General features: G+C 70.3%; 2 protein-coding genes across 2 annotated transcripts in view; one reads left to right on the forward strand and one right to left on the reverse strand.

The window, feature by feature from the left end:
• The window catches only part of SYMPK (symplekin scaffold protein), an 85,538-nt gene that overhangs the window by 39,124 nt on the left and 27,537 nt on the right, over nt 1–18,877 (reverse strand). The gene's annotated exons all lie outside the window — the stretch shown is intronic.
• Nucleotides 2,387–18,844, forward strand: DMPK (DM1 protein kinase). The gene is given in 17 exon segments (XM_075489929.1): nt 2,387–2,467; nt 3,310–3,608; nt 5,156–5,247; nt 5,338–5,421; nt 5,834–5,929; nt 8,474–8,622; nt 10,187–10,280; nt 12,200–12,400; nt 13,806–14,135; nt 14,977–15,062; nt 15,329–15,797; nt 15,799–16,023; nt 16,206–16,399; nt 16,655–16,779; nt 17,368–17,423; nt 17,552–17,632; nt 18,433–18,844. Coding segments are annotated over 16 exon segments (2,580 nt in total). The 5' UTR covers nt 2,387–2,467; nt 3,310–3,397; the 3' UTR covers nt 18,520–18,844.

Here is an 18,877-nt window from a genome sequence, read left to right on the forward strand (position 1 = left end):
ATGTGATACCTATAGGGGATCCCCAAATCTCCACAGAGCACCCCAGCTCCCTATAGAGCACCCAACACCCCTATAGCGCAGCACAGCCCCGCCCCCCCCCCATCCCTCTAGAGCCCCCTCAAATCCATATAGGAGGGCCCTGATCCCTATGGGAACCCCCCCTACATCCCTTTAGGGTGACCCCAATCCTATAGGGGACTCCTTTGGGGTGCTCCCGGTCCGCTATAGGGACCCCCTAAATCCCTGTAGGGTGACCCCAAAGCCACCGGGGACCCCTTAAATCCCCCTGGGGTGGCCCCCAGCCCCCCTGTAGGGTGGTCCCCAGCCCCCCTGTAGCCCCTCTAGCCCCTACGGCCCCCTATAGCCCCTATAGAGCCCCTATAGCCCCCTGGTGCCTTCTCTCCGCAGTGGCTGCAGCTCACCATGTATTCCTGAGGCGCCCGCGTTTTTGGGGGGCCCGCACCCCACGGCCGCACCCACGACCACACCCACGGCCGCACCCATGGCCGCACCCACGGCCGCACCCACGGCCGCACCCCTGCGCTATAGGGGCCCAGCCCCCCCGCTCTGCTCCCCTCCCCCCCAGTAAAGGTCACCCAGCCCCGCCCGGCGCCTCCGCCTTTTTTTGGGGGGGGGGGGGGGGAGTATAGGGCTATAGGGGGGTGGGGGTGCTGTAGGGGGTATAGGGGTATGGGTGCTACGGGGGGGTATGGGGTGCTATAGGGGGTATAGGGATGCAGGTGCTACGGGGAGTTATAGGGGGTATAGGGGTATGGGTGCTATGGGGGGGTATGGGTGCTATAGGGGGTATAGGGATATGGGTGCTACGGGGAGTTATAGGGGGTATAGGGGTATGGGTGCTATAGGGGGTATAGGGATACGGGTGCTACGGGGAGTTATGGGGGTATAGGGGTATGGGGTGCTATAGGGGGTATAGGGATACGGGTGCTACGGGGAGTTATGGGGGGTATAGGGATATGGGTGCTATGGGGAGTTATAGGGGGTATAGGGGTATGGGTGCTATAGGGGGTATAGGGATACAGGTGCTACAAGGGGCTATAGGGGGTATAGGGATGCGGGTGCTATGGGGGGGGCTATAGGGGTATGGGTGCTATAGGGGTATGGGTGGTACGGGGGACTGTAGCGGGCATAGGAGTATGGGTGCTGTAGGGGATATAGGTGGTATAGGAGTATGGATACTATAGAGAGTATAAGAGTATGGTGCTACGGGGGGGGCTATAGGGAGTTAGAGGGGTATGGGTGCTATGGGGGGTATAGAGCTATGAGTGCTACGGGGGGCTGTAGGAGCTATAGGGTTATGGCTGCTATAGGGGGTATAAGGGGTATGGGTGCTATAGGGACTATAAGAGTATGGTAGTATGGGGGGGTATAGGGGTATGGGTGCTATGGGGGTTATAGGAAGTATAGAGATATGGGTGCTACAGGGGACTATAGGGGGTATGGGTGCTATGGGGGTATAGGAGTACGGTAGTATGGGGGGCTATAGAGTGTATAGGGGTACCGGTGCTATGAGGGGCTATAGGTGCTATAGGGGGTATAGGAATACGAGTGCTATGGGGGCTGTAGGGGGTATGGGTGCTATAGCGGGTATAGGGGTATGGGTGCTATGGGGGACTATAGGCGTTATAGGGGTATGGGTGCTCGGGGGCTATACGGAGCTATAGGGGGTATGGGTGCTAGGGGGGCTATGGGTGCTAGAGGGACTATAGGGAGCTATAGGGGATATGGGTGCTAGGGGGGCTATAGGGGGTACGGGTGCTTGAGGGGCTATAGGAGGTGCTATAGAGAGCTATAGGGGTATGGGGGTGTGGCTGATACAGAGAGCTGTAAGGATAGGAAGCTGTAGCAGGTATGGGTCCTATAGTGGGTATAGAGGTATGGGTGCTATAGGGGCGTATAAGGAGTATAGTGGGCCGTAGGGGTATGGGTGCTATGGGGCATATAGGAGCTATAGGAGCCATTAGGGATATTGCTGCTGTGGGGGAGGATAGAGAAGCTATAGGAGTGGGGGGGGGCTCTGGAGGGGTAGACGGGCTGTATGGGGCTGGGAGGTATAGGATGGAGTGCTGGGGGGTATAGGAAATACCGGGCGGGGGAGGAGGCTATAGGGTGATGTGCGGGCTATAGGGGGCTGTGAGGTCTATAGGGGACCGGGGAGGGGGTGTCTGTGCGGTCTATAGGGGACGGAGGAGGGGCTGTGAGGTCTCTGTAGGGGACGGGGGGCTCCGTGGCGGGTCCCTATAGGGGCAGGACGGGTCCCTATAGGGGCAGGAAGGGGTTAAGGCGGCGGCGCCCTCCCAGCGCGCTTTAAAAGGGCAACGCGCGGGGCACCGCCCCCCCCCCCCCCCCCTCCCGGTGGGCCCCACCCGGCCCCGGTCCCGGCCCCGGTCCCGGTCCCGGCAGCGCAGCGCGGCGGCCGCAGCGGCGGAGGCGCCGGGGGCAGCCGGTGGGGGGCGCTGCGGCACCGGGGGGGCAGCGGGGGGCGGGGGCGGCCCCGGGGGGTCCGTGTCCCCCGGGACTGGGGTCTCCGTGCCCCGGGGGTCGATAGCGGGGGGTCCCGGTGTACCGGGGCGGGGGGTATCGGTGCCCCGGGGGTCGGTAGCGGGGTGTCCCGGGGGGGGGGGGGGGTGTCCCGGTATACCGGGGGGGCGGGTCTCGGTGCCCTGGGGGTCGGTAGCAGCGGGTCCCGGTGTGCCGGGGGGGGGTCGGTGTCCTCCGGGACCAGGGTCTCGGTGGCCGGGGGGGTCCCGGTGTCCCGGGGGGGAGGGGTCGGTGTCCTCCGGGACCGGTGTCCCGGTGCCCCAGGGGTCGCTAGCGGGGTGTCCCGGGGGGGGTCGGGGTGTCCCGGGGACCGGTGCCCCGGGGGTCGCTAGCGGGGTGTCCCGGGGGGGGGTGTCGGTGTCCCCCGGGACCGGTGTCCCGGCGCCCCAGGGGTCGCTAGCGGGGTGTCCCGGTATCCCGGGGGTGGGGGGGGTCGGTATCCCCCGGGACCAGTGTCCCGGCGCCCCAGGGGTCGCTAGCGGGAGGTCCCGGTGTCCCGGGGGGGGGGGGTCGGTGTCCCCCGGGACCGGTGTCCCGGCGCCCCAGGGGTCGCTAGCGGGGTGTCCCGGGGGGCCCCGGTGTCCCGGGGTGGGGTCGGTGTCCCGGTGCCCCGGGGGTCGGTAGCACGGTGTCCCGGCGGGGGTCCCGGTGTCCCCGTGGGGGGGGGGGTGGTGGTGGTGTCCCCCAGCCCCGCGGGCAGCTGCTCCCCCGCCCGCTGCCGCTTACCGGCCGTCCCCGCCGCCGTAGGTGCTGCTCCGGCCGTGCCCACCCCCGCCCCGCTGCCGGTGGGCGGATGGGGGCGAGGCGGCGCTGAGCGGCCCCGCCGGGCCGGGCGATGGCGGCGCCCCCGGGGCGGCGGGAGCGGCTGCGGGAGCTGGCGCTGGGGCGGGGGGCGCTGGGGCTGGAGGCGCTGCTGGATCTGCTGCTGGGGCTGGCGGGGGGGCTGCGGCACCGGCTGCGCCACCGGGACCCCGCCGGCACCGGCACCGGCACCGGAGACACCGGCAGCGACAGCGAGAGACACGTCCGGGACTTCCTGAGCTGGGGTGAGCGGCGGGGGGGAACGGGGGGGAACGGGGATGGGACTGGGGGGGGGGGGGTACGGGACCGGCGGGGAACGGGGGTACGGGAACGGGGGTACGGGACGGGGGGGGTACGGGACCGGGGGGGGTACGGGACCGGGACGTACGAGACTGGGGGGGACGGACTACGGGACGGGGGGAATACGGGACCGGGGAGTCCATGCCCGGGGGGGTACGGGACTGGGGGAGTACGGGACTGGGGGGGGACGGGGGGACGGGGGGACGGGACGGGGGGGTACGGGACCGGGAGAGTACGGGACGGGGGGGGTACGGGACGGGGGGGGGGGGGCGTATGTGACCGGAGAGTCCGGGACCGGGGAGTCCATGACCGAGGGGGGCGGGTACGGGACCGGGGGGGAGTACAGAACCGGGGAGTCCATGACCGGGGGGGGTACGGGACCGGGGGGGGGTATGTGACCGGAGAGTCCGGGACCGGGGAGTCCATGACCGGGGGGGGGGGTTACGGGACCGGGAGATACGGGACTGGGGGGGCGTACGGGACCGGAGAGGGTATGTGACCGGGGGGTACGGGACTGGGGGGGTACGGGACCGGGGGGGGGGGGGTACGGGACCGGGGAGCCCCTGACCGGGGGCTCCGGGGACAGGGACGGGCACGGCTGGGACTGGGCAGCCCGGTACGGGGGGGTCGGGAGCAGGACCGGGGGGGGGGGGGGGTGACAGCGAGGGGGGGGGGTGACAGCGGCGGGCGGTCCGGTACCGGGGGTCCGGCACGGGAAGCGGTGGGACCGGGGCCGGCCGCGGGGGTCCCTTTTGGGGGGGGTCGGGGGGTGCCGGTGGCCCCGGTCCCGGGGCGGGGGGGGGCCGGCGGCGCCGCTCCTTTTCTGGGCACGTCGGGCCCGGCCCCCCCGCGGGCGCCGATCGCTGCGCGGCCATAAATGGGCTGCGGTGTGCGCGGCCGCCCCCCCCCCGCCGCACCGAGGGTGTCACCCCCCCCCCCCGCACCCTGACCCCCCCCGGGACCTGTCACCCCCCCCCTCAGCCGCTTCGCCCCCCCCCCCCCAAACCCCTGGGACCCCCCTCAAACCCCACTGTCCCCCCCCCCCGACACCCCCCCCCCACCCCAGGGCCCCCCCAAATTCCCTGGGCCCCCAAACCCCAGAGCCCCCCCCCTTAAGTCCTCTCCCGACCCCCCCAGGGACTCCCCCGGGTACCCGCAAACCCCATCAGCCCCCCCCCAGGCCACCCCCAAACCCCCAGAGCTCCCCCAAAATCCAACCCCCCCCCCCAATCCAGCGACACCCCCAAGCACCCCCCCCACCCTGGGCACCCTCCCCGTACCCCAATACCCCCCCAAACCCCATGCACCCCCCAATGCCCCAGCTCCCCGCCACGGTGGATTCTCCAGTGGCTCATATTGGGGTTGTGCATCCCCCCCCCCCCCCCCGGCCCCCCCAAATCTGAGCTGCTCCCCAAAATCCCCCCCCTCCGGGGTAGCTGACACCCCCACCCATGGGTGCTGCCCCCCCCTCACCCATGGGTGCCCCCCGCAGTGGAGCCGGTGGCCGCCCGGGTGCAGGAGCTGCAGCTGCAGCGAAGCGACTTCGAGATCTTGAAGGTGATCGGGCGCGGGGCCTTCAGCGAGGTGAGGGGGGACCGGGGGGGGGGGGTGACACGGGTGACACCACGGGTGACACCACGGGTGACACCACGGGTGACGCGGGTGGCCCCGCAGGTGGCCGTGGTGCGGATGAAGGAGTCGGGGCAGATCTACGCCATGAAGATCATGAACAAGTGGGACATGCTGCGGCGCGGAGAGGTGAGGGGACACGCGGGGACACGGGGGGACACGGGGGACACGGGGGGACACGGGGGTGGTGGGAGAGTGGGGGACATGGGGGATGTGGGGGGGAGACACAGGGACATGGGGACATGGGGACAGGGAAGGGGGGGGACAAGGGGGTCCTGGGTACCCACAGGGGACACGGGATGACAGGGACAGAGGGTGGGACAGAGGTGGCAGTGGGGGGGGGTGTGACATGGAGAGGGTGGCACTGGGGGGGGTGACACGGGGTCCCTAAGGCTGACCCTGACCCCAATGCCTGGGGTTGAGGGGGGGGGACGACACCTTAGAGGTGACCTCAGTGCCTGGGGGTGACCCCGGGGGTGACCCTGGGGGGGTGGGGGGGTGAGTCCGATGCCACCCGTGTCCCCTGTCCCCCTGTCCCCAGGTGTCCTGTTTCCGGGAGGAGCGGGAGGTGCTGGCGCGGGGGGACCAGCGCTGGATCACCCGCCTCCACTTCGCCTTCCAGGACCCCCAGTGCCTGGTGAGGGGACACCCCCCCTTGGGGACACCCCCCTTGGGGACACCCCCCCTTGGGGACACCCCTCATGGGGACACCCCCCCCCTTCCCGGGAACAGCCCTGGCTGTCCCCAGAGAACAGCCCCCAGCACCCTTGGGTGCCCCCAGGGAGCCCCATGTCCCCACACCATATCACCCTGTCCCCACGCCATGTCCCCCTGTCCCCAGGCCGTGTCACGCTGTCCCCACACCATACCCATGTCCCCCTGTCCCCAGGCCATGTCCCCATGTCCCCATACAAGGCCATGACCCCTTGTCCACCTCCCTGGACCCCCTCGCCGTGCCCGTGTCCCCATGCCGTGCCCGTGTCCCCACGCCATGCTGTCACCTGTGTCCCTGTGCGATGCCTTTGTCCCCACCCTCATGTCCCCATGCCACGCTGTCCCCCACGTCTCTGTGCCACGTCTGTGTCCCCATGCTATGCCCGTAGCCCCCGTCCCCACGCCATGCCTCGTGGCATGTGCCCCGTGTCCCCATACCATCCCCGTGTCCCCATCTCCATGTCCCCATGCTGTCCCCGTGTCCCCATCCCCATGTCCCTGTGCCACCCCCGTGTCCCCATCCCTGTGCCACCCCTGTGTCCCCATGCCATGGTTGTATCTCCTGTCCCCATCCCATGCCCGTGTCCCCATCCCCGTGTCCCCGTGCCATCCCCGTGTCCTCATGCCATGCCTGTGTCCCCGTGCCATCCCTGCGTCCCCATCCCCATGTCCCCATGCAATCCCCGTGTCCCCGTGCCATCCCTGTGTCCCCATCCCCACGTCCCTATGCCATGCCCGTGTCCCCATCCCTGTGTCCCTGTGCCATCCCCATGTCCCCATGCCATCCCCAGGTCCCCATGCCACTCCCGTGTCCCCACACCATGTCCATGTCCCCATCCCCATGTCCCTCTGCCATCCCTGTATCCCTATGCCACTCCTGTGTCCCTGTCCCCATGTCCCCATGCCATCCCCATGTCCCCATCCCTGTGTCCCTGTGCCATCCCCATGTCCCCATCCCTGTGTCCCTGTGCCATCCCCATGTCCCCATGCCACTCCTGTGTCCCCATCTCTGTGTCCCTGTGCCATCCCCATGTCCCCATGCCACTCCTGTGTCCCCATCCCTGTGTCCCTGTGCCATCCCCATGTCCCCATACCACTCCTGTGTCCCCATCCCCGTGCCATCCCCATGTCCCCATGCCACTCCTGTGTCCCATCTCTGTGTCCCTGTGCCATCCCCATGTCCCCATCCCTGTGTCCCTGTGCCATCCCCATGTCCCCATGCCACTCCTGCGTCCCCATCCCCACATCCCATGCCATCCTCATGTCCCCATGCCACTCCTGTGTCCCCATCCCTGTGTCCCTGTGCCATCCCCATGTCCCCATCCCTGTGTCCCTGTGCCATCCCCATGTCCCCATGCCATCCCCATGTCCCCATCCCTGTGCCATCCCCATGTCCCCATGCCACTCCTGTGTCCCCATCCCTGTGTCCCTGTGCCATCCCCATGTCCCCATCCCTGTGTCCCTGTGCCATCCCCATGTCCCCATGCCATCCCCATGTCCCCATGCCACTCCTGTGTCCCCATCCCTGTGCCATCCCCATGTCCCCATGCCACTCCTGCGTCCCCATCCCCATGTCCCTGTGCCATCCCCATGTCCCCATGCCACTCCTGTGTCCCCATCCCCATGTCCCATGCCATCCCCATGTCCCCATGCCACTCCTGCGTCCCCATCCCCATGTCCCATGCCATCCCCATGTCCCCATCCCTGTGTCCCTGTGCCATCCCCATGTCCCCATGCCATCCCCATGTCCCCATGCCACTCCTGTGTCCCCATCCCTGTGTCCCTGTGCCATCCCCCTGTCCCCATCCCTGTGTCCCTGTGCCATCCCCATGTCCCCATGCCACTCCTGTGTCCCCATCCCTGTGCCATCCCCATGTCCCCATGCCACTCCTGCGTCCCCATCCCCATGTCCCCATGCCATCCCCATGTCCCCATCCCTGTGCCATCCCCATGTCCCCATGCCACTCCTGTGTCCCCATCCCTGTGTCCCTGTGCCATCCCCATGTCCCCATCCCTGTGTCCCTGTGCCATCCCCATGTCCCCATGCCATCCCCATGTCCCCATGCCACTCCTGTGTCCCCATCCCTGTGCCATCCCCATGTCCCCATGCCACTCCTGCGTCCCCATCCCCATGTCCCATGCCATCCCCATGTCCCCATCCCTGTGTCCCTGTGCCATCCCCATGTCCCCATCCCTGTGTCCCTGTGCCATCCCCATGTCCCCATGCCATCCCCATGTCCCCATGCCACTCCTGTGTCCCCATCCCTGTGTCCCTGTGCCATCCCCCTGTCCCCATCCCTGTGTCCCTGTGCCATCCCCATGTCCCCATGCCACTCCTGCGTCCCCATCCCCATGTCCCCATGCCACTCCTGCGTCCCCATCCCCGTGCCATCCCCACGTCCCCATCCCCGTGTCCCTATGCCCCGCCCGTGTCCCCATGCCCCGCCTGTCCCCCGTGTCCCCGCAGTACCTGGTCATGGAGTACTACGTGGGGGGGGACCTCCTGACCCTGCTCAGCAAATTTGGGGACCGGCTGCCCCTCGCCATGGCCCGCTTCTACCTGGCCGAGCTGGTGATGGCCATCGACTCCGTCCACCGCCTGGGCTACGTCCACCGGTGGGCGCGGGGCTGGGGACACACGGGGACACACGGGGGGACACGGCGTGGGGCGGGGGAGACAGGCAGGGACATGGCACGGGGCTGGGGACACATGGGGGGGACGTGGGGGGACATGGCATGGGGCTGGGGAGACATGGGGAGATATGGCATGGGGCTGGGGACACCCAGGGGGACACACGGGGACACGGGGGGACACATGGCACAGGGCTGGGGAGACAGGCAGGGACATGGCATGGGGCTGGGGACACATGGGGGGACATGGCATGGGGCTGGGGACACACGGGGGGACGTGGGGATATGGTGGGAAATGGCACGGGGCTGGGGACACACAGGGGGGACATGGCATGGGGCTGGGGACACACGGGGGGACATAGGGACATGACATGGGGCTGGGGACACATGGGGAGATATGGCACGGGGCTGGGGACACACGGGGGGACATAGGGGGACATGGCACAGGGCTGGGGACACATAGGGGGGACATAGGGACATGGCATGGGGCTGGGGACACATGGGGAGATACGGCATGGGGCTGGGGACACACGGGGGGAGATGGGGGGACATGGCACGGGGCTGGGGACACATAGGGGGGACATAGGGACATGGCACGGGGCTGGGAACACACGGGGGGGACACAGGGACAGGGGGGGACATGGCATGGGGCTGGGGAGACATCCAGGGACATGGCATGGGGCTGGGGACACATAGGGGGGACACGGGGACACAGCACAGGGCTGGGGACACACGGGGGGGGACATGGGGACACATGGCACGGGGCTGGGGACACACGGGGGGACGTGGGGATACGGTGGGACATGGCACGGGGCTGGGGACACACGGGGGGACACGGGGACAGGGGGGGACATGGCACGGGGCTGGGGACACATGGTGGGGACATGGGGGGACATGGCATGGGGTGGGGGACATGCATGGGGAGACGGGGACAGGGGGGGACATGGCCGGGGCTGGGGACACACGGGGGAGACACGGGGACACGGTGGGACATGGCACGGGGCTGGGGACACACGGGTATGGGGACATGGGGGTGACTGGGGGACACAAGGAGGAGCGGGGGGGACATAGGAGGGACATGGGGGGACATGGGGACATATGGGGACACAGGCGAGGACCTGAAGGACATGGGGACAACAAAGGAGGCAGATGGGGACACAGGAAGGACATGGGGGGGCATGGGGGTGACTGGGGGACACAAGGAGGAGCGGGGGGACATAGGAGGGACATGGGGGGCACAGGGGACACAGGTGAGGACATGGGTGGGGGGACAAGGGAGGGACACGGGGAGGGAAACAGGGGACACGGGGACACATGGGGACATGAGCGGGATCTGAGGGACATGGAGGGGACAAAGGAGGAGCATGGGGACACAGGAAGGACATGGGGGGACACGGGGGTCACAGGGGCACCTGAGGACTTGGGGACATGGAGGGACAAAGGGGCACATGGAGGGACAGGGAGCAGAGAGGCAACATGGGGGACATGGGGGGGACAAGGGGGGTTGGGGGGGACACATGGGGGGTGACAGAGGTCCCCACCCCCGCAGGGACATCAAACCCGACAACATCCTCCTGGACCGCTGGGGCCACGTCCGCCTCGGGGACTTCGGCTCCTGCCTCAAGCTGGGGCCTGATGGCACCGTGAGTGGGGACAGGGACATGGGGACATGGGGACATGGGGACAGGGGGACAGGGGGACAGGGGGACGGGGGGACGGGGGGTGACCTGGAGCTCAACCCCGCTACGAGTACCCCGAGGATCCTCCATCCCTGTCCCCACAGTCCCATGTCCCCAATCCCCACGTCCCCAGTCCCCATGTCCCCCGTCCCAATGTCCCCATGTCCCCATATCCCCCTGTGCCAATGTCGCCTATGGCTATGTCCCCATGTCCCCCCTCCCCCCCCCATGTCCCCGTTTCTAATGTCCCCATGTCCCCATGTCCCCCCTCCCCATGTCCCCGTTTCTAATGTCCCCATGTCCCCATGTCCCACCTCCCCCCTCCCCATGTCCCCGTTTCTAATGTCCCCATGTCCCCATGTCCCACCTCCCCCACCCCTTGTCCCCATCACCTGTCAACGCCCCCTGTCTCTGTGTCCCCATGTCCCCCATCCTCATGTCCCCTATCCCCATGTCCCCATGTCCCACCTCCCCCATGTCCCCATGTCCCACATCCCATGTCCCCGTATCCCCAATCCCAACGTCCCCATGTCCCCTATCCTCATGTCCTCCATCCCCATGTCCCACCTCCCCCATCCCCATGTCCCATGTCCCCCCATCCTCATGTCCCTCATCCCCGTGTCCGTGTTCCATGTCTCCACGTCCCCCTCTCTTAATGTCCCATGTCCCCTATTCCAATGTCCCCATGTCCCCATATCCCCCATCTTCATGTCCTCTATCCCCATGTCCCCATGCCCCACATCCCCCTCTCCCCATGTCCCATGTCCCCTGTTCCAATGTCCCCATGTCCCCATGCCCCCCGTCCCCCTCTCCCCATGTCCCATGTCCCCTGTTCTAATGTCCTCATGTCCCCATATCCCCCATCCCCATGTCCCCATGTTCCATGTCTCCCTCTCCCAATGTCCCCTTGTCCCCCATCCTCATGTCCCCACATCCCCGTGTCCCCTGTCCCCATGTCCCCTGTTCCAATGTCCCCATGTCCCCATGCCCCATGTCCCCTGTTCCAATGTCCCCATGTCCCCATGTTGCATGTCTCCCTCTCCCAATGTCCCTCATCCCCATGTCCCTATGTTCCATGTCCCCACGTCCCCCTCTCCCCATGTCCCATGTCCCCTGTTCCAATGTCCCCATGTCCCCATGCCCCCCGTCCCCCTCTCCCAATGTCCCATGTCCCCTGTTCCAATGTCCCCATGTCCCCATCTCCCCCATCCCCATGTCCCCATGTCCCCCCATCCTCATCTCCCCCATCCCCATGTCCCCATGCCCCACATCCCCCTCTCCCCATGTCCCATGTCCCCTGTTCCAATGTCCCCATGTCCCCATGCCCCACGTCCCCCTCTCCCCATGTCCCATGTCCCCTGTTCCAATGTCCCCATGTCCCCATGTCCCCCATCCCCATGTCCCCATGCCCCACATCCCCCTCTCCCCATGTCCCATGTCCCCGTTCCAATGTCCCCATGTCCCCATGCCCCATGTCCCCCTCTCCCCATGTCCCATGTCCCCTGTTCCAATGTCCCCATGCCCCACGTCCCCCTCTCCCCATGTCCCATGTCCCCTGTTCCAATGTCCCCATGTCCCCATCTCCCCCATCCCCCTCTCCCCATGTCCCACGTCCCCTGTTCCAATGTCCCCATCTCCCCACGCCCCACGTCCCCCTCTCCCCATGTCCCATGTCCCCTGTTCCAATGTCCCCATGTCCCCATGCCCCCCGTCCCCCTCTCCCCATGTCCCATGTCCCCCGTTCCAATGTCCCCATCTCCCCACGTCCCCATTCCCCCCGTCCCCTCCTCCCAGTGCCCCCCATCCTCCCGTCCCCTGTTCCCATGCCCCCCGTCCCCCCGTCCCCCCGGCCCCCCGGCCCACGCCCCTCTCCCCCGCCCCAGGTGCGCTCCTCGGTGGCCGTGGGGACCCCCGACTATTTGTCCCCCGAGATGCTGCTGGCGGTGGAGGACCCCGGCCGCTCCTACGGCCCCGAGTGCGACTGGTGGGCGCTGGGGGTGCTGGCCTACGAGATGTTCTTCGGCCGCACGCCCTTCTTCGCCGAGTCCGTGCTGGAGACCTACGCCAAGATCCTCCACTTCCAGGTGCGGGGGGCACTGGGGGCACTGGGGGGCACTGGGAGGGGTCTGGAGGATGCTGGGAGGGCACTGGGGGGCACTGGGAGGCACTGGGGGGGCACTGGGAGGGGTCTGGAGGATGCTGGGAGGGCACTGGGGGGCACTGGGAGGGGTCTGGAGGATGCTGGGAGGGCACTGGGGGGCACTGGGAGGGGTCTGGAGGATGCTGGGAGGGCACTGGGGGGCACTGGGAGGGGTCTGGAGGATGCTGGGAGGGCACTGGGGGGGACTGGGAAGGCACTGGGGGGCACTGGGAGGGGTCAGGAGGATGCTGGGAGGGCACTGGGAGGCACTGGGAGGCACTGGGGGGGCACTGGGAGGGGTCTGGAGGATGCTGGGAGGGCACTGGGGGGGACTGGGAAGGCACTGGGGGGCACTGGGAGGGGTCAGGAGGATGCTGGGAGGGCACTGGGGGGCACTGGGAGGGGTCTGGAGGATGCTGGGAGGGCACTGGGAGGCACTGGGAGGCACTGGGGGGGCACTGGGAGGGGTCTGGAGGATGCTGGGAGGGCACTGGGGGGGACTGGGAAGGCACTGGGGGGCACTGGGAGGGGTATGGAGGATGCTGCGAGGCACTGGGGGGCACTGGGAGGGGTCTGGAGGATGCTGGGAGGGCACTGGGGGGGACTGGGAAGGCACTGGGGGGCACTGGGAGGGGTATGGAGGATGCTGGGAGGCACTGGGGGGCACTGGGAGGGGTCTGGAGGATGCTGGGAGGGCACTGGGAGGCACTGGGAGGCACTGGGGGGGCACTGGGAGGGGTCTGGAGGATGCTGGGAGGGCACTGGGGGGCACTGGGAGGGGTCTGGAGGATGCTGGGAGGGCACTGGGGGGCACTGGGAGGGGTATGGAGGATGCTGGGAGGGCACTGCGGGGCACTGGGGGGCACTGGGAGGGGTCTGGAGGATGCTGGAAGGGCACTGGGAGGCACTGGGGGGCACTGGGAAGGCACTGGGGGGCACTGGGAGGGGTATGGAGGATACTGGGAGGGCACTGCGGGGCACTGGGGGGCACTGGGAAGGGTCTGGAGGATGCTGGGAGGCACTGGGGGGCACTGGGAAGGCACTGGGGGGGACTGGGAAGGCACTGGGGGGCACTGGGAGGGGTCTGGAGGATGCTGGGAGGCACTGGGGGGCACGGGGGGTTACTGGGAGGCACTGGGGGCATTACTGGGGGGTTACTGGGGGGCACGGAGTGTTACTGGGAGGCACTGGGAGGTTTTTGGGGGTTACTGGGAGGTTACAGGGGGCACTGGGGGCGCTGGGAGGCACTGAGGGGGTTACTGGCAGGTTACCGGGGGGTTACTGGGAGGCACCGGGTGGTTACTGGGAGTTACTGGGGGCACGCGGGCTGAGGCCGGCCCCGCCCCCAGGACCACCTCCGCCTACCGGAGGAACCGGACGAGCCGGAGGCGGAGCCGACGGCGGGAGAGGGCGGAGCCAGCGACGGCGGGGGGGGCGGAGCCGGCGGCGGGGGCGTGGCGCGGGTGCCGGCGGCGGCCCGCGCGCTGGTGCGGGGGCTGCTGTGCGCGCGGGAGGCGCGGCTGGGGCGGGGCGGGGCGCGCGACTTCCGGCGGCTGCCGCTGTTCGCGGGGCTGCGCTGGGCCGCGCTCCGCCGCGCCGCCCCCCCCTTCGCCCCCGCCGCCGCCGGCGCCGCCGACACCTCCAACTTCGACGTGCTGGACGACTGCCTCAGCCAGCCGGTGCGGGCGGCGGCGGCGGCACCGGGACGCCCCCCCTACACCACACCACACCCCCCCCCCCGGGACTCAGCCCGGGGAACCACCCTCCCCCCCCACGGGACCCCCTCCCCCCCGGACCCCATCCCGGGAGCCCGCCGGGGACCCTCCATGGGACATTCCCCCCCCCGGACCATGTCCCGGGGACCCCATCCCTTGCCCCTCCCCCACGGGACCCCGTCCCGGGAGCCCCCCGGGGACCCCATCCCTTGACCCCCCCCCCCCCCCGGGGGATCCCCCTCCCCCACGGGACCCCGTCTCGGGACCCCCCCAGGGACCCCATTCCTTGACTCCCCCCCCGGGGGACCCCCCTCCCCCACGGGACCCCCTCCCGGGACCCCCCCGGGGACCCCATTCCTTGCCCCCTCCCCCCCGGGACCACCCCCCGGGAGCCCCCGCCTCTTCCCGGGGACCCCCCCCCCCCTCCACGACCACCATGAGACCCCCCCGCATCCCTACCCCAGGACCCCCCTCATGAGACCCCCATCTCGGGGACACCCCCCCTTCCCGGGACCCCCCCCCGCCATGGACCCCCCCCCCCCGGGATCCCCCTGGGCCCCCTATCCCCAGCCCCCCCCCCCCCCCCCCCCCGTGGGACCCCCATGCCTTGCCCCCCCTCGGGGACCCCATCCTGGGCCCCCCCCCCCCCCCCCGGGACCCCATCCCAGGAGTCCCCCGGGGCCCCCCTGAGACCCCCATCCCCGGGACCCCCCCCTCCCATGGGACCCCATCCTGGCCCCCCCCCCCAGGGACCCCCAACCCCCCCCCCGGTGCCCCCCATGTCTAACACCCCCCCCCCCGCCAGGAGCCCCCCGGGGACCCCTGGGACCCCCCCGAACTGGGGCTGCACCTGCCCTTTGTGGGGTACTCGTACGCCCGCGGAGACCCCGAGTGAGCACGGGGGGAGCACGGGGGGGGCTGGAGGGGGGGTCCCCGGGGAGGGGGAGGGGTCCCATGGGGGGGGGGGTGTCCCCCAGGATGGGGAGGGGGTGGGGGTCTCGGGGGGGGGCACACACAAGATGGGAGGGAACTGGGGGCGGTGGGGGCACTGGAGAGATGGGGGGGGGCCATGGGGGGACTGGGGGAGTCCCCTGGGGGGTGGTTGCTGTGGGGGGGCCCCCTCACCTGGGCCGCGTGTGTGTGTGTCCCCGCCCCAGGGAGGAGGAGGAGGAGGAGGAGGAGGATGAAGAGGAAGATGAGGATGAGGAGTGGGACCAGGACATGGCCGTGGAGCTGGAGGGGGACTGGGGGACCCCCCCGGAGACGGGGACCCCCCCAGGCGTGGGGACCCCCCTGGCCATAGGGACCCCCCCGGACAGGGGGACTCCCCCACCCCCGGGGGCCCCCCCCCCCGGCCATGGGGCCCCCCCCAGCTCTGGGGGTCCCCCCATCCCAGAGGGTCCCCACACCCCCGGGGACCCCCCCCCAGAAAGGGCCCCCTCTGCCTACGGGGGCCCCCCCACCCGAGGGGACCCCCCCCGAGGGGACCCCTGCACCCACAGCACCCCCCCCACCTTCAGGGGTACCCCCCTCCATGGGAGCACCCCCACAACCAGGGCCCCCCTCCCCCGAGGGGGGCCCCCCACCTCTGGGGGCTCCCCCACCCCAGGCCCCCCCCCCACCCACGGGAGCACCCCCCCAAAAAGGGGCACCCGCATCCCAAGCCCCCCTCCCCCCAAAAGAGGCCCCCACATCCCCAGCGACCCCTCCCCAAAAAGGGGCCCCCCCACCCACGGGCCCACCCCCCCAAAAAGGGGCCCCCCCACCCGGGGGGGCCCCCCCACGGACGCCGCCCCCCGGCCGTGCAGCCCCCCCGGGCACGGAGCCCCCCCGGGCACCCCCTGAGGCGCCGGTACGTGGGGGGAGGGGGGGGGTGGGGGGGGTCCCGATCCCGGGGGGGGAGGGGGCGGGTCGTTATCTGGAGGGGGTCCCGGTGCTGGAAGGGGGGGGTCGGTGCCCCGGGAGGGGGGGGGGGTGTCCCGGGGAAAGAGGGGGGGGATGCCGGGGGTCCCCACGCAGACGCGTTTCCCGCAGGCGCGGCCGGAGCCGGTGGCGGAGGAGGAGGCGGTGCCGGTGGCGGAGGAGGCGGGGCCGTTACCGGAGGAGGCGGGGCCGGTGCCGGTGCCGGTGGCGGAGCTGCGGGCGGCGCTGGCGGCGGAGCGGAGCGGGCGGGCGGCGCTGGAGCGGGAGCTGGGGCTGCTGCGGGCGGCGGGGCAGGGGCTGGCCCGGTACGGGGGGGGGGCGGGGGGGGACGGGGACGGGTCAGGACACCGGGGCGGGGGGGGGGGGGGACACACACAACCGGTGACATCGGGGAGCAGCCGGTACTGGCGGGGGAGGGGGGGGGTGACACCAGGGACCCCCGGTACGACACCGTGCCGCAGGGAAGGGACAGCGGGGGGTGGGGGGGGTCCCCGGGGGGGGTCCCCACGTGTCCCCGGGGGTGTCCCCGGGGGTCCCCACATGCCCCCCCCCCGCCCCAGGCGCCTGCAGGAGGCCGAGAGCCGCAACCTGGAACTGGAAGCGAAGCTGCAGCGGCTGCGGAGCCCCCCCCCGGGGCCCGGCCCCCCCCCGTCTGAAGGCAAGGGCCCCCCTGCACCCCCAAGCCCCCCCTGCACCCTGACCTCCCCCCCCCCCCCCGCACCCCCAAATCCCTCGGGTCCCCCCAGTATTCCCCCAGCCCCCTTTAAGTGTCTTGGGTGCCCCCAACACCCCTCAGACCCCCCCCAAATCACTGCCCCCCCCCCAGGGTCCCCCCAAAGTCCCTGGCAGAGCTTGACCCCCCCAATCACTCACGTCCCCCTGACCCCCCCCCCCAGGACCCCCCAAATCCCTTTGTGTGCCCCCCCCAATCCCTTGGGTAGCCCCTGAAACCCTCCCCGGGGGAGGGTGGGGGATTGGGGCCTCGCCCCCTCCCCAAAATGGGGGGACCCCAAAAAGGGTATTTGGGGGGGGGGGACCTCATGCCCTCCCCGAAATGGGGGGGGGACCCCAAAAAAAAGGGGTTTGGGGAGGGGACACAGGACCTCGTCCCCTCCCTAAAATGGGCGGGGGGGGGGCAAAAAAGGTGTTTGGGGGGGATAGGGGCCTCGCCCCCTCCCCAAAATGGGGGGGGAACCCCCAAAAGGGTTTTTTTTTGGGGGGGGGGGGGTGTCCAGCCCTGACACACCCCCCCCCCCCCCAATTTCCCTTGCAGGAGGTGCGGGGCAGCCCCCCGCCATCGCGGCCCCCCCCGCAGAGCCCCCGGCGGACGTAAGGGGGGGTGTGGGGGTTTCGGGGGGCTGGGGGGGGTTGGGGGGGGCGCTCGGGGCTGGGGGGTGTCAGGGGTTGGGGGGGTTTGGGGGTGCGGGGGCCGCTGACGCTCTCTGCTCTCTCCGCAGCCCGGCAGCGGGGGCCCCCCCCGGCTTTTCCGCTCCCCCCTGGGGGTGCCCCTGTCCCGGCACCTGCTGCTCTGGGCCCGGGTACGTGGCACCGTCACCGTCACTGTCACCCCCCTGCCACTGCCACCCCCCCCCCCCCCCCCCACCGGGCATGGTCACCCCCTCCGGGCTGGAACCCCCACCCCACCCCCCCCCCCCCGGGCATGGCCACCAGTGCCGGGAGGGGACAACCACGGCTGGGACACCCCCCCGCCCCGGGCACGGCCACCGCTGCCACCCCCGCTGGCACTGCCACCACCCCGGGCTGTCACCTCTGGGCGCTGCCACCTCTGGCACTGCCACCCCCCCCCCCCCCGGGAAGTGTCACCTCCGGCACTGCCACCACCCCGGGCTGTCACCTCTGGGCGCTGCCACCTCTGGCACTGCCACCCCCCCCCCGGGAAGTGTCACCTCCGGCACTGCCACCACCCCGGGCTGTCACCTCTGGGCGCTGCCACCTCTGGCACTGCCACCCCCCCCCCGGGAAGTGTCACCTCCGGCACTGCCACCACCCCGGGCTGTCACCTCCGGCACTGCCACCCCCCTGGGTTGTCACCTCTGGCACTGCCACCTCCCCAGGCCGTGTCACCCAAGGCCCTGCCACCCCCCCCGGGCAGTGCCACCCCGCTCACCGCCATTTGTCACCCAAGGCCACATCAAACCAGGCCGTGTCGTGTCCCCCCCCCCCGCACCCCCACCCCCTGGGGCCACCCCCAAATCCGGGGGTCCCCAACGAGGGGAGGAGGGGGACCGCCGGCCAGAGGGGACCGGGGGGGGTGTGTGTGTGTGTGTGGGGGGGTGACAGTGCCACCGCGGTGCCGTGACCCCCTCCCCGTCCCCAGGTCCCCCGTCCCGGTGCCACCAAGGACTGCCTGCTGCTCTGCGCCGCCGGCCTGCGCCCCCCCGCGCCCCCGGGGACCCCCCCCTGAGGGCACCCCCAATTCTTGCACTTGACCCCCCCCGCTGTACAGAGCCCCCCCATAACCACTACGCACGGGGGGGGGGGGGGGGACCCCCAGGCGTCCGGGCCCCCCCATGGACACGGGGGGGGCGGGGGGGGATCGCACCGTTGCCCCCATGACCGGCAACGAGGGGCGGCGGGACCCGACCCCCCCCGCGGTGGGTGGGGGGCACCCACCCCCCCCGTGCCACCCTGGGGGGCCCCCCCACCGCCCCCCACTAGTAATTTATTTGTAGGGACGCCCCACGTTTGCACTAAGCCCCCCGTTATTTATACCCCCCCCGTTTCTTGCCCCCCCCCCCGTTTTTTTTGCCCCTCCCCCCAGC

The sequence above is a fragment of the Mycteria americana genome, unplaced genomic scaffold (genome assembly GCF_035582795.1).
Source record: "Mycteria americana isolate JAX WOST 10 ecotype Jacksonville Zoo and Gardens unplaced genomic scaffold, USCA_MyAme_1.0 Scaffold_43, whole genome shotgun sequence".
Classification (NCBI taxonomy): domain Eukaryota; kingdom Metazoa; phylum Chordata; class Aves; order Ciconiiformes; family Ciconiidae; genus Mycteria; species Mycteria americana.